Source organism: Symphodus melops (genome assembly GCF_947650265.1).
Source record: "Symphodus melops genome assembly, chromosome: 8".
Lineage (NCBI taxonomy): Eukaryota > Metazoa > Chordata > Actinopteri > Labriformes > Labridae > Symphodus > Symphodus melops.
This window is the reverse complement of record NC_136698.1, coordinates 14,108,684-14,135,651: the sequence shown is the minus strand read 5'-3', so window position 1 is coordinate 14,135,651 and position 26,968 is coordinate 14,108,684. Positions and strand designations below refer to the sequence as shown.

The following is a 26,968-nucleotide window of genomic DNA, read 5'->3' as shown; positions in this document are numbered from 1 at the left end:
CTTTCTTGTTTGGATCGGCATTGCTTGGTTGAACTTTGTTATTAAAGGGGCTGCATACATTATTATTATGACTGATAGACTCTATTGATAACACGTTAATGCTGAAGAATGCAGTCTGTTTATTTTGCTGCAACTGAAATCAAATATATTTGTTATGTAGCCTATTATGTTGATCTGTGAAATGTGTGTTTGTAAAATAATTATGACTTCAGATATTGCTTTATTACCTTATTACCTTATTCTCTTGTGGATATTGATACCCAATGTGGGGTTAACAACAAGGTGTACGTCTTTAGATCTTTTCATTTGGGCTATCATAGTAATTGTGCAGGTTTGTTTCAGGATGTTGTGGTTGCTCCGTCTTTTTTTTGAGGATGGCCAGAATTTCTAATAACGTCGATTTAATTATAATTATTATTATTATTTACCACCTATAAGCCCTGTAATGTAATTTACATCATTATTATTAAGGTTCATTTTCTGTTTTGGCGGATGTGATATGAGATGATGATTTAAGTAAAGTCAGTCTTTAGTGATTCCATTTGTTCAGGTCCAGGTCAGAGGTCCAGGTCCGGGTTTTACAGCGGCCTCTGTCTGTGTCTAGCAGGAGCGCAGCATGAAAGCAGTGGGAAACAGAAACATTATGGCTGCCTCTCTGTCTCTTACTCAGGTAACTCTGTCTTCCAAGTCAAATATAACGACAGCAACCGACCCGTGGCTTTAACATGTTATGGTCGGGACCAATTCAACTGTGTTTATGAAACTGTGTGGGCAGAAACGCGGACTTGGCACAAGCCTCGTCCTCTCTTTCGGGAAGTTGAAGCTGCTGTGACTGGGAAAAGTTTCTGCCTAATCTCTTTGGGGACTGCGTAAGGGCGTAGCTAGCTAGCTAGCCTGTTAGCTAAAAGCTAGTTAGTTTGAAGTGTTGTGCTGTCATAGAGCCGTTTTCTTTAACTAGAGATAGCCTTCATAACGTGGTGTGGTTGCATTTATTCAATGTGTGTATGTGTAATTGCGTTTTTGAAATTTGCTGGGGCATAGTTTTTCCTGGCCAAAGATATGTTGACACAAGATACTCATGTGTGGCTTCACTGTCATGTTTATCGCCGATAGTCCCTGCTAACATTGTGTTTCTATGTAATTTAAGTTAGAAACATGAAAGCTCTCGTGTGGGATTGTTCATGCCGTGTATGTTGCTTTTGTAGTTTGTTAGACTGAACAACCAATCGTGTCATCGCTCTTTTTTCTACCCTGACTTAGTTTGTGTTTTCATTCTGTGACCTTTCAGATGTCGATACCTTGAACTGTTAGCCTGTTAGCCACTGCTCTTTTTTTTGTTCCTCAATCTTACATGAACAAAACTCTTAATGGGGTAGTCTGTTTTGCAGCTAGTAAGAGGAAGTGACATTGATTAGTTACTAGTCAGCACTGCTGTTCCAACATTGTCAGACTGGTGCTAGCTCAATGTATATGTTTCCACATTAAATAAGTTAGCAGGTGGCAGACAGGTCCCACATACTGTATATGGTACAGTCACTTGATCCACTGTTGTCCCTAACAACAGACAGGAGCTGTCAGCCTCCACCTCCATTATCTCTGAAAGATGAGTTCAAAACCTGTCATGGTTTGTGTGTAGTAAGACTTAGGTGTTATACCAAGCAGTCATTCATTTCACTGCTAGATAGATACATACATGCATTCATACATAGCCTACATACTTTATTGATCCCGAGGGAAATTCAAGGCATCCAGTAGTAGTATACAACACAAGCAGGACACAAGACATTAGTTACAATAAATAACCGCTGTTCTCCCCCTCCCTTCTGTATAATAAACCTGAAACAAGATTCAAGAGGCCCCCTATATGACTAAGAGTAAAAAAAATTACAAAATAAACCTGTGCAATTAAAATAGACTCATATTGTTATAAAGAAATGTACATAACCCTTTATGAGTGTGATAACCCTGATACATAGGGATTGAGGAAAGTAGTTTTTTTCTTTCAATGCTCAATGAAAGAGTCACCAGTACAATAGCTGCAGTGTTACAGCCGCGAACAGTTCCAGGCACACTGTCGTGTGTCAGAAAAGAAGTTGCACTGGCCAGAGAAAGATAAGTGTGTGTCAACAGTTATCTCACTGAAAATTGGCAGTTGTCGAGGCTGACCAATAACTATGCCGATTGCAGGCTGCACGGGAGCATCTTTAACAAGACATCCCCACAAAGCTCTGCTGTACTCTTAATTTTGTTGACCGTTACGAATTTCACTGATTGTGGACCAGATGACTAGCCATTGAAAGATCACGTCCAATGTCCAATTCATTCAAGGATCAGTTGTTATCCACCTCTTTGCTGCCCCTGTCAGTTTAAAAGTACTCCTAATGCCATTTTCAGCTATATGAAGGAGGAAATGCTGACAATAGGGTTATAGGAGGAAAGGGGGTGTTTAGGGAGGATATGACACAAGGCAGAGCTGTTGTCTGTAGAGTGACGCCTGCACTAACCCCCTGAAGCGGACCATGAGTATCCTGGGGAGTGTATACCATGAAGTCAGCATGCAATGAGCAGAAAGCTTGTGGAACGTCGTGTTGAGTTCAACATATGGCGTCAGACGTAGGCTGTGAGTCTCAAGAAAATGTCTTTGCCAGAAAGCTCACAATGGCAAATCCTTCATAAAAGCAAGTAAGACCTAAAAAAGCAAACATTGTAACCCCGCAGCTTTTCTCTACAGTGTGTGTTCAAAGTTACATGTATGGAGCGTGGAAAGTTTCAATGGGCATTTTTTTGATGATTTGGCATTTTATAAGTGAGTAGCCAATCGAATCAGATAATGATACAACATTTTAAAGAAAAAACTTGTCGCTATCGGGCCGGGCCATCCTCACAAGTATTTGATATCTTTAACATAGTGCTATGTCTGTAGTTGCTATATTCAGCGGCTTTTACAGTTTGACATCTCAAATACTCATGATGAGCCATGTTGTCTTTTCAGAGTATCAGAGTGTGTCTTTGGGTAAAGCATGTCAAATTTACCCTGTATGCTGTGTTACTACTTAGACGCATTTAACTGGCATTGTTGGCCTGCCGACGAAAATATTGCAGGATATGGTGAGGTTGACGGGCCATAATCGTTGCATTAACTTCTCTCTCACGTCTGTAAATTGCAGTTCCTCATCTTACCTGTGAGGTTCGCCATCATTAACTGTTTTTGGTGTCTTCTTTTAATCTCAGATCTTATTAGATATATTCTTTGAAACTTGTACTAGAGGAAATGTTGCACACCTTCTCCGAGTAGTGATCACAGTAAATTCTTCACAGGCAGATGTTTTGAAAGTGCAGCTGTCGTTGTGAAAGATGTCTGTGGATATGTTGAGCAAAAACAACATAAGATTTAAACATATTGGTTGAAGTCTGCATGTCATCCATTCTCCATCTGTAATAGATGAAGCTGCGTCTTCTTTTTTCGACAGCTGTCTTGGCTCAGTGGATGAAACTCTCATTGTAGCCAGCAAACGCTTGTTGATCATTTGGCACTGGAAAAAAAAAAAGAAAGGAAATACAGAATTGAGAAGGTGTTGAAATAGTTCATTCTCAGTTAGGTTGCTTTGAATGTGAATTTAGGGAGTTGGTCAATTTAATGGATCAACTAAAAAGAGGCCAAATAGGAGACACAAAGACGGTGGTCAGAGATCTTTGAATGTTGTTGAAGAGCGAACACGATTCAGTGGTTACATTTAAAGTTACCTTAATTCTAATGAAACACTTTTTGTCTCTGCAGCTCTCCAGTGGAAATCCCATCTATGACAAGTATTATCGGCAGGTATGGAATAAAATATCTTTGCACCACTCAATAAGGGTGTGCCATGTGTTCTTCAGTTGGAACATTTTGTTAGAGCCTTTTGTACCTGGCTGAAGTACAACCGAATCTATCTAGTTGTAGAGAGATTTACTGAGATACGTCTTTTATTACTGAAGTGCACTGAGCCTTTAAAGTCCCTGCAGCTGATTTCTTAATAAGCTGTAGTGTTAAAGTCTTTCCCCCTATGTGTTCTGGTCTCAGAGTACAGCAAAGGAAGTGTCTTTATGAATTAATAATGTTTTCCTTTGCCCAACATGTCAGTGGAGCTCATGAACAGCTACTCACAGATCCAATGTCAGGCTTATCGACTGCTCAGTAAATAGCTTTGGTTTATTATCAGTATTGATTTAAATGGCTAATGGACAATTTTTTTCTCCATTTTTTTTTTAGAATGTACTTAAATCTTTACTAAACTAAACTAAAAAGAAATTCAGTTCCTCTGGTGAAATGTTTCTCTCTGTTTGAAGGTTGATCCGACTGGCAGTGGGCGGGTGGCAGCAGCAGATGCTGCACTGTTCCTGAAGAGGTCAGGCTTGGCTGACTTAGTCCTGGGGAAGGTGAGCAAATACTTAGATAAGCAAAAGCTGTATTACGCCTGTGTTGTTTTTATTGATGTTAATAAATGTGTAAACTTTATCTGTCTTCATAGATCTGGGATTTGGCAGACGCAGAACGTAAAGGTGCCCTTAACAAACAGGTATACATGCACTTCAGATACCATTCAACTTGTTTGTTTGATGTTCACAAAGTGCTTTTGATCACTGGATTTATATCAAATACTTTACTTTTCTTCTTCACAGCAATTCTTCATAGCGTTGCGGTTAGTGGCCTGTGCTCAAAATGGCCTGGAGGTGGCACTCAAGAGCCTTAATGTGGCTGTTCCTCCACCCAAATTTGTGAGTCTTTTACTCTGATCTTCAGCACATATTCTGTCCAGAGTAAGATGTATTTTCCAACACATCAGAAAACGAAATCTCTTTCCTAAGCGTTTTATTTAACTGCCCAAGAATGTAAACACATTTCTTGATTTTTATATTTGTTACGCAAACATCTGAAGAAAGTCATAATAACAGAGTTTTGTTTATATCCCAGCATGACACAAGCAGCCCGCTGTTAGCAGGAGGAGTGGCAGGTGACGGCCACTGGGTTGTCAAGGTGAGGCAGAGGCAACTTTTTAATTTTCTCTCTCAGGGAAAATGTTTGTCCCTTCAATGAAGTATGTGTAAATCACATAACGTGATCTTTGCCATTTTAATCATGTCTGATAAAAGCAAGCTCAAATAAAGCACACATTTTCGACCATGAATAGATCCTGTTCAGTTTGAATAACAGTTCTGCTAACAGTAATAATAATTTATTTTCACAGCTGATAGGAAAAGTATAACTATCTTTTTTTCAACAAACACAACCTTCTTTGTCTTTTTATTATTGTGATTTTTTTATTATTTTTTTACAGACGTAACATTAAGAATGCTGAGTGTAATGAATGTGTGTCGGTCATTGAACAGTTGTGCATGTATTTTGTCCCCCATCTCCTCCAGCCTGAGGAGAAGAAGAAGTTTGACGCCATCTTTGAAAGTCTGGGTCCAGTCGGAGGAATTCTAACCGGAGACAAAGTCAAGCCCGTCCTGCTTAACTCGAAACTGCCAGTGGACATCCTAGGCAGGGTACGAGCCCTGAACTGAACAAGTTCTAATCCTTCAAGCTCTTGAATATAACATTAGAAATGCACAGTCTATACCCATCTCTGCTCCTTTCAACATATATTATTATGTACGAGACGCATTTACTACTTGTTCATATGGGACAGTGTAAATGGTAGAAAAGGAAACCATCCACAAGGCAGAAGATTTAAAAAAAAAAGGATGTGAAATCAAAAATCGGTTCGGTAGAAAAGGAAGTCATTTAGGAAGTGAAATTGCGAATGAGTCAGGGCTTTCATGCAACTGTATCATCTAGTTTTGTAATGATGCATGCTGAACAATAATATGTGTGTGTTGAAGGTTTGGGAGCTCAGTGACCTCGACAGAGATGGGATGTTGGACAAAGATGAGTTTTCTGTGGTAAGAAATGCGCTCTAATCACAGATGGAAAGACACCACAAAGGTTGCACGTACTGCCTGCTGTTAGTTTCATCTTACACTGTTTGAACTGTTCTATTCAAATCTGTACTATTGTAAAAGCTTCAGCAATGATCTCACGGGCATCAAAACCGTAAGAAACTTTTCTTGCTCTTGTTTTGAAAAGTGATTTTCCTCTGTTTGCTGTCTGAATATTATTACATCTCCTGGAGAAAAAAAAAATCGATTCACGATCCGTTATAATTTGTTGTTGCTTCCTTGAGTTTGATATGCAACCTTTGAAGTCGTTACAGGCTGTGAATATTATTCTGCAGCACCCGCTGGAACTGATTCCAGGCATTTGGAAGAAGTGTGACAACTCAATAATTACTGGATGGTAATTTGCCTTTAATCATTGATTCTCCTGCCCTTTCCAGGCCATGTATCTGGTGTACAGAGCCCTGGAGGGGGAGCCTGTTCCCATGTCCCTACCACCTCCTCTGGTTCCACCCTCAAAGAGGAAAAAACCCTCTGTGCCTCCCGTGATGCCCCTCTTACCCTCGCCCCCCTCAGTCAAAGACAGTCGCACCTCCCACTCTGGCTCTAAGACCATCCCCCAACCCCCTAAACCTGCCCCAGCTCCTGCCCCAGCTCCTGCCCCAACACCAGCAGCTGCCCCTGTGAGTACCTGACCAGTCTCTCCTGTGCCTGCAGTGCCTGGAAAGCTTTCAGGATAATTACTTTTTAACTACCACGAAGCTAATGTAAAATGATATCTGAGTGGATTGTGCAGTGTGTTTTCCAAAAAAGAAAGACAAAAGGCTTTGTGATTGTAAGTAGGTTCTGTTGTTTCCCAAAGTTGTATGGAATCCAGCGATACAACAGTATCTGTTCATCTGTTTGTTTTCTTTGCAGTGGGTGGTGTCACCAGCAGACAAAGCTAAATATGATGAGCTGTTCAGCAAGACAGACAGTGACATGGACGGACTTGTTTCTGGACCTGAAGTGAGAGACATTTTCCTAAAAACTGGGCTGCCCTCTGCCACACTCGCACGAATCTGGTAAGTAGGGAGAGGAACTTCTCCTCCACCAGGATATTAAGCTAGCACTTTAAATTGCAGTTGAATTTTGGCAAAAAAAAATTACGTTAATAACCTTGGCTACAAGAGTACATCAGGCTGCACAAATGAATCACATGTTGTGTTTGACCATTAATAATAGAAATAACTCACAATGACATTTAATTGTACTAAGCTTTGGTACTGCAGAATGTCAATGATGAACACAAGTGAAACAAGACAATCACAGTTTCCATTGGATGAAGCCTGTTGTGATTAAATAAAGTTTAATTTAATATTTAAAATGTTCAATGACAATAAATGCTGTGAACAAATATTGACTGTTATTTAATGTTTGTCTGATTTTTAAGGATTTTAACAGCGTTTGACAAAGAACTGCAGTACATTGTGACGCATCCTACCATGAAATGTGACCTCGTATTGGATTTGTAGCCTCTCTCATCGTCACTATCGTGACTGTCCTGTTAATTGCTTTCTGTAACAGTGAACATGACGATCATGCTGGCTATCAAAAATAGCCGCTGTTGCCTGAGGTGTAGGTCGTTACTCTGTTATGTCACTCGTGTGTTCGTGTTCTCAGGGAGCTTTGTGACATTGGAGACATCGGGAAACTGACGCGTGAGCAGTTTGCCCTGGCACTTTATCTGATCAATCAGAAGCTGACTAAAGGTCTGGACCCTCCTCAGAGTCTCTCCCCAGAGATGATCCCTCCATCTGACAGACTCAACATTAAACAGGTGAGTCCATCCATGTGTATAAATACAAACCAGGAAGGTCTGGATCCTTTTTTAGGTCAACGTGACAGAAGATACAGAAAATAGCTGTAGCTGGCAGCTCTTCTTATTACCCTGACTGTTTGATAGATAGGACAACAGATCAACTGAAGAGACTTTCTGATAGCGCTTTGAACCAGAGGGATTGAAGTTGAGGTTTAATGCTGAGTAGTAGTTATTAATGATTATCTGTTTATCTTGAACATTGCCTGTTTACACTCGGTACTTACATTAATGGGAAGATTGCAGAAGTGTGAAGGATTTTTTTTTTTTTCCTAAACAGAGTTGAATTGATTGTCTGTTTTCTCAATCGTCTTGCTTCATTTGGTTGCTAATTTCTTGTTCTATACATTATTATTCTGGTGTGCTGTTATCACTCAATTATTTTGTAAATTTTTAGATATTTGTTGTTTGTTTTTTTTGCTTTCTTTCTTTCCAATTTTCCAATTTTTCTGCATTCTTTTTTTTATGTTGCTGCTTGTTGTCTTTGTATTCCTCCTCATGCATCACTTTTATGCTCTTTCCTTCCCTGTGTCTACTTTTTATAATCTAATATTTCATCCACTTCACAAGTGCAGCCGGATGACCCTGAGTGAGTGTGTGTGATGGTTTACTTACTCCTTAGCATCTCATTAGAAACGTCTTTCTTTGTCGGCCATCTCACAGCCTCGCCTTTACTTTTCTCCAAACTAATGTTTGTGTTACTGAAACTAGATAACATCTGTGTTTGTCCCTGACATCATTGCCATAAGCTCAGTGTTTCTTCTAGGGAGGGATGAGGGCAGGATCAGGCCAAAGAGAGCCGTAATTAGATTATTATTATTAAATACTTTTAAGTTAGCATTATTTTTCCTGAAATATTAGAACTATGATGTCAAATGATTAAAAAAAACGGCATGGCTTATAATCGCTAATAGCATTTTAATCTTGTTTGAAATTCCATTTTTTGTTCTGCTTTTATTTATTTTATTATTATTTTTTACTCTTGATGTGAGTTGAACTCAACTTCCTGTTTGAATCAAACCTGCTTTTATTTAAAAAATGACATAAGGAATGAGGAGTTTTGACTATAACTAGACCTAGGGAAGGGGAACTCATTAGGTTTCCAAAACTAAAAGAAAACAGCTAAATGGAATAGTAAGAGGCTGAACTGTTTGACTTCACATGGTTGGCATTACTCTTAATTCATCAAGTTCCTGAGATTGTTTTTAGTGAAATGAGACATTCAACGGTGCAGCGGTGTTCTTTACCTTCACTGCGGCTACAGTGAGGCTTCCCTACAATGTGTCTAAAGAGATTCTTTTTTACTGGAGGTGTCAGTGATGGAAACCTATTGGTCAAGTCAGATTTATTCAGGGGCAATTCAACCAATCATAGCTGTTCATTTAAGCCACCAGGTCAGAGAAGATTGTACAGTTGAAGCAAGGTAAAGTTTAATCTTGTCTCTCATCATTGCTGAGTCGAACTCAAAACACACAGATGTAGCAGCATCCTTCTGAACGATATTCAGTCATGTCGCTCAAATAAATCCATCTCCCAAAACAACCTAAATGTAACATTTCTACCTGTGGTTGTTCTTCTAGCTGTTTTTATTCACTCTCGTAACTTTACAATATAGCAAAGTCTCCTTTGCAGACTTTCAAAATAAAAGTACATTTTACATGAAAACAGGAAATAAAAAACCGAGGCTCACGGCTGTATACCAGCCTTAGAATACCCACACTTTTAAAGACCTTTCTCTCTATTATTGTCAGTTTCATTACCCTTGAGGCAGTCCGCCTCTTATCCATGATATATTGGGTCTTTTGTTGTTCATTCACGTGTGCTTATTGTAAAGTGTAGCTGTGTTGATCATTTGTTTGCAGAAAGTTTCCCCTACTCCATGATATACACTCAACAAAAATATAAACGCAACACTTTTGTTTTTGCTCCCATTTGTCATGAGATGGACTCAAAGATCTAAAATTCATTCCAGATACACAATATTACCATTTCTCTCAAACATTGTTCATAAATCTGTCTAAATGTGTGATAGTGAGCACTTTTGCTTTGCTGAGACAATCCATCCCACCTCACAGGTGTGCCACATCAAGATGCTCATCAGACACCATGATTAGTGCACAGGTGTACCTTATACTGCCCACAATAAAAGGCCACTCTGAAATGTGCAGTTTTGTCTCACAGCAAAATGCCACAGATGGCGCAAGCATTGAGGGAGCGTGCAATTGGCATGCTGACAGCAGGAATGTCAACCAGATCTGTTGCTCGGGCATTGAATGTTCATTTCTCCACCATAAGCCGTCTCCAAAGGCGTTTCAGAGAATATGGCAGTACATCCAACCGGCCTCACAACCGCAGACCACGTGTAACCACACCAGCCCAGGACCTCCACATCCAGCAGGTTCACCTCCAAGATCGTCTGAGACCAGCTACTCAGACAGCTGCTGAAACAATTGGTTTGCATAACCAAAGAATTTCTGCACAAACTGTCAGAAACCGTCTCAGGGAAGCTCAACTGCATGCTCGTCGTCCTCATCGGGGTCTTAACCTGACTCCAGATCGTCGCCGTAACAGACTTGAGTGGGCAAATGCTCACATTCGATGGCGTCTGGCACGTTGGAGAGGTGTTCTCTTCACGGATGAATCTCGGTTTACATTGTTCAGGGCAGATGGCAGACAGCGTGTGTGGCGTCGTGTGGGTGAGCGCTTTGCTGATGTCAATGTTGTGGATCGAGTGGCCCATGGTGGTGGTGGGGTTATGGTATGGGCAGGCATCTGTTATGGACGAAGAACACAGGTGCATTTTATTGATGGCATTTTGAATGCACAGAGATACCGTGATGAGATCCTGAGGCCCATTGTTGTGCCATACATCCATGAACATCACCTCATGTTTCAGCAAGATAATGCACGGCCCCATGTTGCAAGGATCTGTACACAATTCTTGGAAGCTGAAAATGTCCCAGTTCTTGCATGGCCAGCATACTCACCGGACATGTCACCCATTGAGCATGTTTGGGATGTGCTTGACCGGCGTATACGACAGCGCGTACCAGTTCCCACTAATATCCAGCAACTTCGCACAGCCATTGAAGAGGAGTGGACCAACATTCCACAGGCCACAATTGACAATCTGATAAACTCTATGCGAAGAAGATGTGTTGCACTGCATGAGGCAAATGGTGGTCACACCAGATACTGACTGGTTCTGAGTCCCCAGACCCTCAATAAAGCAAAAACTGCACATTTCAGGGTGGCCTTTTATTGTGGACAGTCTAAGGTACACCTATGCACTAATCATGGTGTCTGATGAGCATCTTGATGTGGCACACCTGTGAGGTGGGATGGATTGTCTCAGCAAAGCAAAAGTGCTCACTATCACACATTTAGACAGATTTATGAACAATGTTTGAGAGAAATGGTAATATTGTGTATCTGGAATGAATTTTAGATCTTTGAGTCCATCTCATGACAAATGGGAGCAAAAACAAAAGTGTTGCGTTTATATTTTTGTTGAGTATATTTTCATCACCATCTGACATATTTTTTTATTTATTTTTTCTAAACAAGTCTGAACTTTTCTCTGTGACTTAGAGGTCATTCTTAGCGTAGAGTACAGTATCATGGTTAATTGTTACTCAACATCTTGTCTTCTACCATCTTTCTTCTTCAGAACAACCTGGCTAATCTGGCAGCCGACTTCTCGGCCATCAAAGAGCTGGACTCTCTCAGTAACGAGATTGTTGAACTACAAAGGTAGGCTTTTGTTTCCTTAGCGTTCTGCTTTTGTTTTAAAGTCTCACTGAAACTACTTTGGTGCAGACTGTATCACTTGTTCTGCAATGAAGAAGTGAGGAAGTAGCAGCATTGAGTGTTTCTGAATGAGTTTGTCAGTGGTTCAGGTCTACAGGGTTTACCAAAACCAGTAGATGATTATAAAGCTGAGTTCTGTAGCTGGAAATGGATAGCAAGATAGAAGAGGAATATACCATGTGTGTATAAAACAGACTGAACGTATTCATTTCCTGTCTTTATGAAGGCCCAAAGCACTGACAGTGTGAAGGACCCTTTTTTCCCCGAAGGAGTGTTTTTATTCATCCACAACTTTGCCGCAATTTTTGAGAGCCTGTACAGGAACGAAAACTCACCAAAATTTTCAAGGACATCAGGTCTTGAGAAAAATTCAGTTTTTTTGTATTTTCGTAAAAAAAAGTTAGTAAAATGGTTCACCCCCCCCCCCCCCCCCCCTTTTTTTTTTAAAGATTTTATTTTGGGCCTTTTTGCCTTTTTATTATAGAGGAAAGTGGATAGAGGCGGAAATCAGGGAGAGAGAGAGTGGGGAGAGACATGCGGGGAAAGGAGCCACAGGCCGCCCGCGTGAGGACGGTAGCCTCAATACATGGGGACGCGCGCACTGCCGCTGCGCCACCAGCGCCCCCTGGTTCACCCCCTATTGACGACACACAATTGTTTTGTTTTGGTTTTTTTTACATGTTCATCATGCCAAGACCTAAAAAAAAAAAGTCCCTGATTGCTTGGCTGTAATATCGACAGAAAAGGGCGTGGCCTCAGTGTACTGTCAAACTTCCACTTTTACACAAATCATACTGTAAGGCTACTGCTGCTTGGCCACATCTCATGGTTGGACTCCTGCGGTCGCAACACACCCCGAAAGGCACGGGGTGCTTCGGGTCCTTCATCACCGCTTGCGGTTTTAATCTACTCCTGTGTTTCTTAGTCTGAAAACACCTTGCAAAACTGATTGGAAATAATGCAACATAGAGATGTTAATAAAATATTGACTGTTTTGAATCTATAAAAAAAAAAGTCATTGAGACTGAAAGTGCTGTCGTCACTCTACGTCCTCTTCTATATCAAAACACTTTTTAAAACCAGCTGTCTCAGTTTTAATCGTTTTTACGATTACTTCAGTTTAAGTCATTCTTTTTTTTTTCTCTTAGAAGGGAAATGCAAAGAGCTTTTTTCAACCTGTAAAATGAATTTGACTGTTTATTTAACATTATCAGATATTATGGATTTACATCTTACAACTAGAATAGAGCTCCATAATGCAAGCTGAAAGTGAGAAGTGAAAAAAAAAGTACCCTCTTTGTATTTACACACACACGCACGATGACAGCTGTGCTGACAGCTGTGCGTGGAAGGAAGTAGGAGGTAAGGCAGATGAATAGAAAAGACAACAAAGTGTGACAGAGATCAGAGCATCAGACGGACAAGTCTCTGAGGAGAGGAGCTCGAAAAGATGATTCATGTTTGTAAATGCTTTAGATTGTGGCAGCAGCCCTCTGCTCAGGACGAGGAGGCCGAGGATGCTAACAGGTGATTGTTGGAGCATGATATTAAGGAACAACACTGAGGAGGCATTTAGTTGAGTTTTGATAGTTAGGGATGCACTTAAATGAAGGGAATTATGTTTTCTTAAGAAGGACAGAATATTTAAATAGCCCTGTGTTCAAACTGGAAACAAAGGAGAAGCTAGTTTAAAGATGATTTTTTTTTTTTCAATCTAAAAGTGTCATTGAACTTTTATTTAATGTTTTGTTATCATGTTTTGACTGTATCTTGTGAGAGGTGTTTTATTGAACAGTGATATTAAATATACTGTGTTATATGTGCTTCTCTAACTGCCTCTCCGTCTGCCTCGACATGCAGGTTTTATTAGCTGTGTCTTATGAAAATGGGGAAACATGCACATTACATGCATAGTTCTATAGGCTTGATCATGCAGAATAGGAATCAGTCTTTGAAAATGAAACAATAGTGTCACGTTAGTAGTGTTTCCAGATGAGACGTCTAGGTCGCCTCTTGCAATGAACACATTTTAATTTACAATTAAAACGAAAGGTTATAAACTTTCAAATGTGTTATTAGGTCTCTGTATCTGATACAGAGGCTGAGACTTTAGAACAAGTTTCGTAAACATTGAACTTCTGTGCAGTTTTTCTGAAAGCCTTCAGATTTTTGGAGGTATATTTCAAATGTTGCGTTGAAATGGGTTTAGGGGGTTCTGTAGTGTTACTACTGCTTTACACCTTATTGTGTCTTTCTTTTTTTTTTTTGAGAAGCATGTGAATTTTTTTTACCTTCATATCAGATCCATATTCCACTTTTCTCAATGCATGTTCTAAATGTTGACTCAGTTGTCATTAATGGTCATTTTGAAAACCTCCCAGACAAAGCAGACTTACATTTAGGTGTCTTATACGTTATATGCGTTTTGATTATTGGCTCTTGAGCACTGCCAGTTCAGCACACATCAGTGCTGTTTGTGTGAATGTGACACTCTTAATGTGTGTTTACATGCCTTGCCTCTTATGCTTCCGCAACGTCGTGATGCGATGTGATTCGCCAATATCACACCGTTACAGTTGCAATGTCAAAGGACAAAGATCACATTGACACTGGAGTTTCCTTACGGTCCAAACACACCTCGTACTGCACACTTTTGAAGTTAGCATTTAACTGTTTATTTGTTTTTTTTTTCGTACAGACTTGAAAACTAAAATGCACTATTATTAATAGCCAGAGAGCAGGTTATGATGCATCCCTCACCCACCCCGTTCCATTTCCTCTCTTGCTGGGTGGATGTAAGAGTGAAGCCGAGAGTTTGAAGATTCTGGCAGAACCAAATGATTGATGTTGTAGGTTGGCTCATCAGTACTCATCCCTCCTCTCTCGCATCCTCCCTCCATCCTCAAGGCAGCCATCTGGTTCTCACTCCTCTTCTCCCACACACGAGACTGAGCCAGCACATGCTCACTTTCCCCATCTATCACTCTCATCGCGCTTACATTGAGCTGCAGAACTCTACAGCCCTGAAGTCTTGCACCATTTATTTTTTTTCCCTCCATATCACTTCACACACACACACACACATCTGCTCTCTGTGCTGTGGGAGTGGAATTTGGGATTTTTTTTAGGACATCATGGTGGCTCAGGGAGAAGAGGTGGTGGGAGTTCAGGGGCAAAGGAAGGAAGGCTCAGTGGACAGATGGCTGGCTCTGGGTGGACTTGGAGTACCTGGTCTACCCTCTCTGTCCTCCGTGGTTAAATACTCATGTCTTTTGTGCTGGACTCCCAGGGAGAAGATCACTGTGGAAGAGGAGATAAAAGAGAAAGAGGAGGCCATCAGGCAGCGCAGCACAGAAGTGCAGGTAAGGTCTCTGTTTGTCTGTATGCAAGATTGATGGAAAGAATAAATCAACGGTAGAGCCTGTTAGAAATTCACGTTTCCTTTTAGTCATTGCCTTCTTTAAAGACGGCTTTTGGAACATGGTAGCTAGTGTGTGTTTGTGTGTGTATGAGCTTGGTGTAATCAGCTACAGACAGTAGGTGCTGAAGCAGTTGTTCACTTTTGTTGTAATGGATCTACTGGAGGATGAGATCAATAATACATTTAGCCGGCTGTCTCAGCTCCTTGCTCAGAAACACAGTTAATGTTTCTCAGAGATGGAGAGGCTGGTGTCCTTGTGTAGGCGTGCCTGTCTGCTCCGAGCCTGAGCGATGGACGCTATTTTTGGAGCTGACTGTTTTAAAGGGCTAGTCCGCTCTGCGCCTGGGAGTTCAGAGTGATGTGGTGAGTGTGAGGGTGGGTCTCAGGGGAGTCTCACTCTGACTTTCTCAGCTGCACTGCCAGGTAGCCTTCGATGCTTTTGGACATTTATATATGAACATGTCTTCTAAATATAATGGTGGAAGTGCTTCATTGTGATTGGAGTCTAAGCAGGTGACGCAACAAAGATCACAAGAACACAGTTTCCCTCAAAGACTGAGAACATTTGATTTGGCAGAGGTGCTTTTTCTGTTGTGTTCGTCATTTTTACCTAAACAGTTGTGGTTCTGTCAATGCAGCCATCAAAATGATCAAATGATGTATAAACAAGAACAGGACGTTCTGACTGTCTTCATTGATCAATATTTCAGATTTGTATTCTTGTTTTCGCTGTCCTTCATCTTTTTTTCCCAGATGTATTTTGGGGCTCGTTGTGCCTTTATTGTAGAGATAAGACAGTGGGGAATAATATTTGGGAAAGGAGGTTGGATTTGAACCTTGGCCATCCACTTGGAGGACTATAGCCGAGTGTGTGCGCACTAACCATCTATCTAAAGGACAATACAAGCCTCACTGGTATTTTTAGCAATTACATAATCCACAGTCTCATAACCAGTGAAAACATACAGCTTGTGTTTTAATCCTCTGGCTTCTCCGTGGTGTCCTTGAGGACTGAATGTATGATTGTTTAGGGGGCTTTACTACTTTGTTCAAGAGTCACTTTTAAGGTCTGAAGATTGCGTTCTAAACCTATTCATTTTTCTTCTCCCAGCCAGCTCAGTGGGAGGGGCGGGGAAAGTGGTGTCAGCCAATCACATCAAACGAGGGCTGCAAACCTCTAGATAACTAGAAAGACAACATTTGTCTAAATAATTTAACTCCACGACCTAAACGCGCACCCTGCTCCTTTCATGAGGTCTGTCGTGCACTACTAGCCTCTTTTGAGAAGCACAATTGCAAAAGATGAAGAAACTTTAGTTTTCCTTTCCTTTATTCCTTTATTATTACACATCTAGAATTAACCAGTCCAACTCAAGTTAGTTTTTTTTGTGAAGGATCACATGTGAAAAATGTACAAACACGCGCTTATTTCCAACCTGTCGCGTCTTTGGCTCGATGTTTGCAGGACTTACAGGATGAGGTTGCGAGGGAGACGGAGGACCTGCAGCGGCTCCAGACACAGCGTCAGAAGGTCCAGGACGCCTTGGACGAGCTGGACCAGCAGAAGGGCTCCCTGGAGGAGCAGCTGTCTCATATCCGCCTGCAGACCAGCCAAGAGACCCAACTGGTAAGTCTACTAGAAGTTTATTTTGCAGCAGACACATTTATGTCTGATTTAAGTACTTCATATGTTTTTAATAATGTTTAACCTTCACAACAGTGTGCCCATTATTTTATTTTGTTATTGAAGAGAAGCACCGCAACTTTTGCTGTGCTCCATTCAAAGACAACGCATTGTATTCTATTCTGTGCTATGGTTACATCGATCACAGATTTCATCACTACAGTCAGAGCACGAGGAGCAGGAGCAGAGGATATGTCAGTATGAGGAGGAGCTGGTTCAGGCCAGAGAGGAGCTCCTTGCTCTGCAGGAGGAGAGCAGGAGACTGCAGGAGAAGGTCCAGGCTGCTCAGGAGCAGCTCACCCCTCTGAAAGACTCTGTACGAGACTCCTTCACACAAGTTTCACAGGTCAGTGCGACTGTCACAGTAAAACTCTTTTCTCTGCAGGAGGGTATGCCATATGTCATTTTTTTCTGTTTTTTCCTTAATCCTGTCTCCCATTCTGCTCTTTTAGGTTCAGCAGAAACTGAACGACCTGCAGGTGGAGGAGAGGTCGGTGACTGCTCAGCTCAGTTGGAAGAGGGCCCTAGAGGATAGCTCTCCTGTCATGATGAATGGATCAGCAGGCCCCTCCGCAGAGCTGCCCCAGATGGACCCCTTCCAACAGGACCTCTTCCAGGACGACGAGCCTAAAAAGCTAAAGGAAGAAGTTCCGGGGAATCTCTGGATTCAGCACACAGAACCGTCGCAACAGAAAGAGGAGGAAGATAAAGAGAGAGAGGAGGAGGAGGACGAGAAGGAGGATGAGGGTCCAGAGACACCAGAGGAAGACAAACAGAAACCTGACCCCCTCGATGATTTGTATACTAGTTTAGCCTCATCTGAGTTACACAACAATGTCTCCACCCCCACAAAGTCCCCGGAGAACACTATGGAGGTATTTAGAATACTTTTTTAATCAATTACATTATATTACAACAGTGACATGAATGAATACAAGTGGAAAGAAGCCAATATCATGCTTAAACATCTCCCTTCTTTAAGCAGTGTTAGGTACTATTTAAGTCCATGTGCTTTTTTTAAACTCCCACCAATCCTGCAAGAACAGCCTGCTCAATTAAGGCCTGGCATGTTCAAAGATTCGTTTCAAAATAGGAACGTAAACTAGTTCTACAATATGTGCCTCAGTAACATTATTCACTGCTTGTTGTTCTCTCACCTCTCTAGGAACAAAGTAGCCCTACACCTAACGTCTCCTCTGAGGTAACAGATGATGCAGAGGAGTCTCCTAGGAGTCTCCGCCCACCAAAGGTAAAACATTCCTGTGATGTATAAATGGTTCACAGCACCAAGTTTTTTTTCTTTCAAGAGGCACACATGAGGATGCACAATCCAAGTTTATTCTGAGGTCTCAGTATTTGACTCATCAAAACGTGAGATGTAAATCCAGTGTTTCTGTTAATCAGGTTTCATCACCAGAAGAGAGAAAACAGGAGCCGGCAGATTTCCCAGAAACCACCACCACCTCCTCTTTACCCCCTCAAATTGTCCCGCGTTCTCACCCACCTCAGACAAACCCTCCCTCCCTGCCTGACATGGACTTCTTTCAATCAGACCCTTTTACTGACCGTGAGTCCCCACAAACATCTGAAGATTTAGAGTCATCTGAAAGCTTCTCAACAAAAAGTTGTCACAGTAAAGTAACCCTGTTGAAAATAAAGGAAATACTTTTTTTCACACTGATTTGATAACCTTATTGATTATTTGTATTATTTGCGAATCTTTGAGAAATGAGTTGGTCACTAATTTAGGAGGCTGATGCTATTGAGGATGACTTGAAGTTCATTTGAAGTTGATTTAATGTGATGGATTGACGATACAATTTTATTCCTGTAGATGATCCATTTAAAGATGACCCATTTGGAAAAGCTGAAGCAGCTGGTAAATTCTGGTTGTTAAACCCTCAAATGTTGTCTTCCAACCATATAAAATAATCTTTGATATGAAACTCTCAAATTCAGAAACTTCTGTTTTTTTGTTCAAACAGACCCATTTGGAGGAGATCCATTCAAAGGGTCTGACCCTTTTGCTGCAGACTCTTTCTTCAAAGAGACGCCCAGTGCCCCCTTCTCCTCAGAAGACCCCTTTTCTGCCTCAGCTGACCCATTTGGTACCACTACTGGGATCCCAGAACCAGATCTGTTTGCGTCCCGACCGAGTGACTCGGCTCCTGCGCCAGAAGCCGATCCAGATCCCTTTGCCTCCAAACCTCCAAACCCAACATCAGCAGCCAAGGATCCATTCAGCTCTTCGGGGAAGAACATGGTGAACTCTGATCCGTTTGCAGGCAAAATGAACGCCACCGTGGAGGAGGATCCATTTGGATCTCAGGATGGAGGGACAGATCCGTTCAGCTGCTCCTCACCTAACTCTGAGCTGGCTGTGGTGAGTTGACGGGATGTATTGTACCAGCTCCTGAATTCATAGTTAATCACGTTATGCATTTTTAGAATGAGGAATAAGACCAAAGCAATTAATCCTAAATCAATAATATTTTGAAGATGTTTTGAGAACTGTGTATTTTACATTCTGAACATACATAGAAACAAACCAGTCATTTATACAGTCAATATTGTTTATTTATGTCCACAGCAGAATGTTTTGTGTCATTCACTCTGATTTGTTCTATGATTTTGTTTTTAGAAGGACTCTGCTGCAGCCAATGATCCGTTTGCTCCTGGTGGTACTGCAGTCAGCACTAACTCAGATCCAGGTAGGACTCGTGCTATACTGCCATCTTCTGGGGACTCACCGGTTTGCAAGTGGTTTCTCATATTATGCTTCAAAAGTGACTTTGAAGTATGAACAATAGTGAGTTTTTCTGATTCCTTTTTCTTGCTGATATATGAACGCACTCATGTTTCAGATCCTTTTGCTGCTGTGTTCGGGAACGAGTCCTTCGGAGGAGGCTTTGCAGACTTCAGTGCCTTGACAAAGGTAATTCAGTGTTGCTCAAGCTCTGTGATTCACTGACACACAGTATAAAGTGATACTTTGTGTGGGGTTAGATCAGAGAGCCCAAATCTGAACATGAATTTAGGTAGGAGGAGACAATGAGATAGATGTGGGTATTATTCAATATCCGAATATTCTTGTTATTATCCATAATTTAAAATAATAAATCCATTTTTCTATTCTGTGCTTCATTGAAGCAGCACACGGCTCCATACACCTTCCTTTGCCCCTCCCTCTACATTGATTTGCTGAGGCTTAAGCTTCATGTCAGTCAAACCTCTGCAATGTAAAAATAAATCTAAGAAATGGGAAAAGCCCTCGTTGAAGGCCCGTCACATGACAGAAGTTATTTGCGAGCTCGTCTTCCCGAGCAGGCAACGGGGCTGCACACCGCCTCGAACTGTCTCGCATCAGAGGAGCATTCATTAATACTTCAGCAGTGAACGCCGTGTGTTCAGTATTTACTTTTCTTTTAGTCATTCAGTTTATTATTAGCACACGTGGGATAGACTGACTTCAAGTCTACACGTGTAGAACTAAGCTCATGATAACTTTTCTATAACAAAGAGTCCACCGTCTGATTCCATGGGGGTCTCAGATTGTGTCTTCCACAATCCGAGGTGAAGACCCTCTCCTCTGTGGTGGGAAATGTTCGCTAAAATCACCATTCACTAAACACCATGTGACTGGATTCGTTTAATATCATCAACTTTTTATTATGAAGCAGGCGTGCCGTGTCATGTCGGCGTCTTTACAGCATGGGATTGATTTTGTTTTAATCTTCTGTTTTAGTCAAATGGTTCTGACCAGTTTGGCATCAACAATAAGAACCTGTTTCAGGAGGACGGTCAGTCTGCAGACCCTGACGTCCCGCCAGCCCTTCCCCCAAAAACGGGTACGCCAACTAGACCACCTCCTCCCCCTCCAGGTCAGTACCTGCATGTTGTAAATATCACTATAGAAAGACAATTTTTGCAAGTGTGGTATTACAAGCTATTTCCGGTTGTATTCCAAGCAGGTTTAAATTGTTTTTAAGTATTAAAAAAAAAAAGGGTCTTCCTCCTCTCTCCGTGTCTGTATCAGGTAAGAGATCGTCGATCTCCAGAACAGAGTCCTCAGACTCCTTCCAGCGACGAGGGCATTTCCCCCCCCAGCCTTCAGGAGACTTCTCCTCATCTTCCTCTTCCCTGCCTGTTAAGGATCCTTTAGCCGACCCCTTCGCCCCCTCCTCCCCACCTCGTCAAAACGCAAGGGAAGCTGACCGATTTGCCAGCTTTGACAAAGTGAGCACCTCCAACTCGCCCTCTCCCTCACCTTCAACTGACTCTCAATAGTCACGCCCTCTCCTTCCTTTTTTTCTCCTGCTAACAAATCACATTCACACATTTTATTTAGTTTTAACCAACCAGCAGGCAATCAGGCCAGCTTTGTAATCACTCCATCCACTGCCATTATAAAGCCCCATAGAAGTGAACTAATCCTCTTACCTGAAGTGTCTCACAGCAGCATTGGTTATTGATGCCGCATGACTTTATTAAACGACCTTGTTTTCCCGAGCTAAGCTGACTATAAGCTATTCAATCTGCAATTTTGAGACGTTCTTTTTTTGCACCCTGTCTGCTGATGGTCTAAATGTCCTGATGTTTCCTATGAATGCAATCTTTTCTTGCTATATTAAGAGCCTTTATTCCTGTCACTATTATCTGTTCCGATATATTGGGATTGCTCTTAATTTAAATCCAATGAATGAAGTCACACTGTTGATCTTTACAAGGAAATGCACGGAAATGTCAGTATAGCAAAACGGATACATTGATATATTATTTCTGAAACAGATGGGTTATGCACATTTACATTTAGATAACGAGTCCCTCCTAAAAGTTGGCAGTGAATGGAGAGATGAGAAGCTGCTTGGATTTGTCTTTTGTTAGCAACAGCCTGTGCATGTGTATATTTCATCCCTAAATTAAATGTGTATTGCAAATCCTTTTTTTTTTTTTGCACTTCTCTTCACTCTAATGTCCGAGGTCATTTCCAAATGCCGGTGCTGCAAAGCAGCATGTGTCTGACCAGTAACTAGGCTAAGAGTCAATACCTGCGGAGTTGGCACAACAACGGCCTGAAAGCGTCCTATTGGTTGACCTTGATCGACCAGACACGGCATAATGCCTTTATGTCATGAGTGAGATCCCATTCAGAAAGATCAAGCTGTAAAGCTCACTCTTTGCGTGTTACAAACTCATTGAAGGATTTGATGTTTTTTTTTTTTTTTTGTCAAAAGTAAGAGCCAAACTGCAGATCCTTTCATCTGTTAAGAAAAAGGGAGTTCCCTTTGTTCTTTTCTTCTCACTCATTAATTAAAAATGTGAAAATAGATTAATATATGTCTTTGAAAATATAAGAAGTTGAAGTTTAACTGTTTGGAGAAAAAAATTAGCCTATGTATCTGCTGATTGGTCACTAATAATAAATGGGTTACAGTGACCTATCAGCTCTTCTGTTTGTAATACTGCAGGGAAATGTACAGTCACGCTTTTGATTTGAGATGATTCTTTTTAAAAGAGCTGGTTTCATTGTGCTTTCTCTCCGGTCACATACCTGCACCTGCATGTCCCTGTCAAACCCCCCCGACCTGCACGCGCTTATTCATTCACTCAAACCACTGCCTCTGCCTTTCCTCACTTTTTATTGATCCATGAATCTGTTTATGCATCATCCCTTCATTCACTACTTCATCTAACCCCCTGTCAGCACTGTGATCTCTCTGTGTGCGAGTGTCTTGACAACCTCTGTTAAAAAAAAACAAAAAAACATTGAATAAACATTGATTCAAGGGCACCATCTCTGGCTTGTATGTGAATCCATAAAACCACTCGATTCAAATGGCTGAGCTCTCGAAGGACCATATCAAGGTTTTTGCATTCATTTAACAAAAGTTGCAACGATTCTTTGAATTTAAACTGCGGAGTATTTCCTCTTTTTCTCACTCCTTTATTTTGTACGTTCTGCTATTTCAACATTTTGCAATAATAGCAATACTTAAAGTATTATGTGAAGTTGTCCTTCTTTAAAAGTTGTTGTTTTTCATATTGTGTTTTATTCCTTTTATCTTAAGTTTGGTGTACTTTAAAAAAAAAAAAAGATTGGCAAATGTGTAACTTGTTTGCTGCAAATGTGCTAAAACAACAGTATGGTCCAGGTGGAGTTTCATTAAATCCCTTCAAATCACTTGAGGTGAAAGTACAAGCTCTGTGAAGGTTTAGATATTAAACTCATCATTTCTCATTCTATGCACTGTTTGAATGTCTTCTATCATTCATACGTCGAATGCAGCAGAGTGATGTTCCTCCTTCAAGCATGTCTGCTCATCTATCTATTTGAGGTTTCTGAAATGTCCTCACTGTTGATGTTTTTTTTTTTTTGCAAAGTCAGCAACTCCAAAATCACTGCAAGTGAATGGTTTTCATCAGCGCCTGTTTTCCTTTGCATGGCTAAAAACACTTCATAGCTCTACTGTGTAACTCTTAACTGTCCATACTGTACATGTACAGTCTGTAGTTTCAGATTTCTGTCTTCTGAAGTTCTCATCCATCACCTTTTGGCATTGTGAACCAAAATCAGTTGTTTCCCCCCCCACATAGCTCCTATTCTTTACAAATGGACTTCCTCATATCTTATATGCCCATCTTAAAGTTTCAAAAAGTGCAATGGCACATATCTGTGGTTAGATCCACACTGGCCATCTTTGATCCAGGGAAAGAGCTTTAAATAGCTTCTTTTTTTGGACTTCTGTACCATGACATTTTGAATTTAAAGACCTCATAAAGATTTCTCCAGATGCACTTTTGGACACATCAAACATAGACCTAACTAATACCTTAATGGTTGTTTTAAAGTCCCGTCTTGTAAAACCACACAGATATAAGATTGCACCAGTACTGAAAAATATGTCTTGGGTGGTTAACATTTAGCTTTAAGTTTGTCCAACACAGAGTTCTGTCAAGTTTCAGTTCTCCTCTTTGAATTGTCCCTCTCATTATGCTCACACAGAGTGTTAATGTGTGCGTTCATTTTAAAAGCAGGGGCGTGTCCAGACTCTTTGGACTTTAGTGGCCTATCGGGGACACTGACTGGTGCAGGGGGGGTCTGAAGTTTGTGCACACAGCCGAACGAAGAGCATGTGTGTTCACCCCATCTGTCTGCACTGACTTTTAAATTACAAAAGATGATGGAAACCTTCACATCGTCGATACTTTTAATTTGAACATATGAGCCCTCAAATAGTATCATTTAAGATTGTAAACCTCAGGGATGATGGCTTGCATTACAATGTCCACGTGTTTCTCATATTTGGGCATCTTTTATCAGCAGACAATTAAATGTCTTTGAAAAATCTGTTAACTGTTGATGTGTTTGTCTCTGTTTGTGTTTTCTTTTCCCCATATTTCTCGGCATATGTGGGTCCTTACTCCCCCCTGTTTTTGTGTGTGTGTGTGTGTTCATGAAACAGTATCCAACAGAAGAAGACATGATAGAGTGGGCAAAGCGCGAGAGCGAGCGAGAGGAAAAGGAGCGGCTTGCCAGGCTCACCCAGCAGGAACAAGAGGACCTGGAGCTGGCCATCGCACTCAGCAAGTCGGAACTCTCCTGAAAAACGTGTTACCCCGCCCCTTCTCTGGCCTGGCTCGGCACGGTGCAGCACAGCCCAGCCTGGACCAGCCCAGAAAGCACCAAAGCAAATTGGGGACTGTATAGGACTGATTCAGCAGCACCTGCTGACCCCATAAAGAGACCTCCTTTCAACAAACCCATGTCTGAATCTTTCAACACCCGTCTCTCCGGACTGTGTTCTGTCTTCATGGCAGTGTCCTGTAATTACATCTTGTTGGTCTCTTTGTTTGCAGAAGAGGACCAAGATTAGAGAAAAATAAATGTAATGCAGTGAATACAGATGAGAGATTAACAAATGTAGAAAAATATGTTGAATTCAACTCCAGGTTAGAAATCATGCATTAACTCTATAGAATGTAATTTATTGAAACTTGCACTTGAGTCTAGATAGAAATCAAAAAAAGTCCTGTCTGTATCCACGAACAGAACTCGCCCATTCTATAAAAGCTCTGCTCAGTCTTTCTTCTGAGGTAACATTGAAATATTCATAAGATCACTTTAATTAAAAATAGACTTGCTTGTTTTGTAGAGCCCCAAAATATCCCAGAGAGCATTTTTGGAGGAGCTGTAACTCTGAATTTAATGCCCCTGTACTTTTTCATCCCAGTTTCCCACTTTATTAGAAATGTAAGATGTATTGAAAAAAAATAATTAACATGACAGCTTCTACACATTAACATCTTCCAAGTTTCTTCTGTCATTGTTCCTCATCACTCCTGTCTTTACTTTACAGGGGGGGGTTAGATAATAAAAGGAATAAAACACGTATACCATTTAGTTAGTTAAATGTCAGGGTACACTACAAGGGACTGCACAAAATCCTAACAGCTTTAACAAAATCCAACATGTGTTATGTAAGAAATGTTCTAATTACCAAAATACTTTTTTTATGTTTAAGCGTGTCTGATTACTGAGACATTATTTGAAGGTTTTCTGAGATTAAAGAATGTATTATTTTTGCAGAAATGTGTCAAGTTTAAAACATCAACAGAGAAACATGAGATCAAAAATAGAAAGTGTTGTCAGAGATGAATGTATCATCATGGGGAGGAAAAGATTTGTACCATGAGGGGTTTTTCTAGCACAGCAGATGAAATAAATTTTCTTTGTAGTATTGTTTATATTGGTTGATAGATACCTCACCCCCTACTACTTGAAGGTCAAAGAATCTTATTTGTCAGCTTCCCAATACTTAACATGGATTTTTATTTTTTTGAAAGAAGTCAACTTCTTCAAGTAGGAAATGTCCATTTGACAATTTAAAACAAGATCCCATTTCAAAGTGAGCTACTGTTGGTGCTTTTTTTTGTGAGCATTTGTATCAACTTTTTAATTGTATTTGTTCAGATAGTTTCTTCAACTTCTGTTTACAACTAGGTCAAGTTGATCCACTTCTCTGCGTTCTATAGGGCACTTTGTCTTCAGTCTGTGTGGGGATTTAACTTGCAAAAAAGCTGCCTGGCATGAGGAGCATAACATGCATATTCCTCTTAACGCCCACATGGCAGCTGGTTGACCAGTGATGTTTCCTCTTCTTCTTGTGCTCAGCTGTTGTCGTTGGAACGGCTGTTTTCTTTGCTAAATTCTGACCAAACGAATGCACAACATTTACTACAACAACACTGATCTGTTCTTGCGCAGATTCCGTTTTATGCTTAGAATGAACATGCTCATTTTTCTCTTCACATCTTTAACCAGATTATCCACGTCCTTAGCGGCGCATTTCTCATAGATATGTTACTCTTAAATCCAAGAAAAAAAATGGTTATCTGTCTGTTCTTGTTCCTTCCCAGCTTCGTCTTCTCTCCTACACAGTTCATGTTTTCGCTTTCATGTAAAAAAGCCACCAGACATGTTACTTGTATTTGTATAGACTCCTCGATATTTTAAAAATCAAGAACCACTTGTGTTTCTATAGGTTTACCCATAAAGGCTTTTTAAAACTCAAGCTGACTGTACTTTATTTTGTATTTTCTAACATGTAAGAAAATAAAAACCCTCATTTGGAGGTTTTGCCAGAATATGAAATGCATTTAATTAAAACAGAATAAATATTAAACGTGTAGTTTTGCAGTTTTTGTGTTGTTTTGGGACTAACAGCTGGTGTGGACAGTTTTTTTTCTATTGACAAAAAGTAGCAGCTATTCTTGGGGGCCACAGTTAAAAAAAGATTAACAGGAATATAAATGTACATTTGAAAACATTAAGCACTATAGTCCACACATATGTTCGCACAAATCAATCATGACCTATTGTACATGTAGTTACTAAGATCAGCTCTGTCATGTCCATGTGATAATGAATATATATTAAAAATCCAACACAACTCAATGAATGTGCACACACACAACTGCTTTTACTAAAGCTCGTAATCAGAATAGTTTTTACAGCTCAAGAATTTTTATCAACCAAATGCAAAAGTATAATTATTTAAATTACTTAGAATTCTTGCTAAATACATACTTGTATTGGGTTTTGATTGCAGAAATACATACTGTCAAATTTAGGCAGAATTTGGATAACCATATTCAGCTATTTTTGGGCTTTGATGGTAAATTCTGTTTTGGCAATATATCAAATGTTTGTAATATATAAAAGAAATAAATGGTATCACACTTCCTTCTGGAATGCAGTGATGTCATTTCAGAAAGTATC

The 26,968-nt window shown here is 40.6% G+C and overlaps 1 protein-coding gene across 2 annotated transcripts; it reads left to right on the top strand.

The window, feature by feature from the left end:
• Nucleotides 1–529: 529 nt before the first annotated feature.
• Nucleotides 530–26,372, top strand: eps15 (epidermal growth factor receptor pathway substrate 15). 2 transcript variants are annotated; one of them, XM_079350656.1, is made up of 25 exons: nt 530–670; nt 3,779–3,820; nt 4,327–4,416; nt 4,509–4,556; nt 4,660–4,755; nt 4,952–5,014; nt 5,401–5,526; nt 5,863–5,922; nt 6,357–6,599; nt 6,835–6,980; nt 7,579–7,735; nt 11,445–11,527; nt 14,874–14,946; nt 16,471–16,632; nt 16,838–17,035; nt 17,142–17,564; nt 17,855–17,938; nt 18,094–18,256; nt 18,524–18,568; nt 18,675–19,072; nt 19,331–19,400; nt 19,554–19,624; nt 20,435–20,570; nt 20,726–20,925; nt 24,153–26,372. In XM_079350656.1, the coding sequence occupies exons 1-25, from the start codon at nt 617–619 to the stop codon at nt 24,291–24,293; spliced, it is 3,372 nt and encodes a 1,123-aa protein (XP_079206782.1). In that variant the 5' UTR covers nt 530–616; the 3' UTR covers nt 24,294–26,372. The 2 variants fall into 2 exon arrangements, with proteins under 2 accessions (XP_079206782.1, XP_079206781.1); XM_079350655.1 differs by lacking the exon at nt 530–670 and having other exon boundaries at nt 3,740–3,820; nt 16,853–17,035.
• The last annotated feature ends 596 nt before the right edge of the window (nt 26,373–26,968 follow it).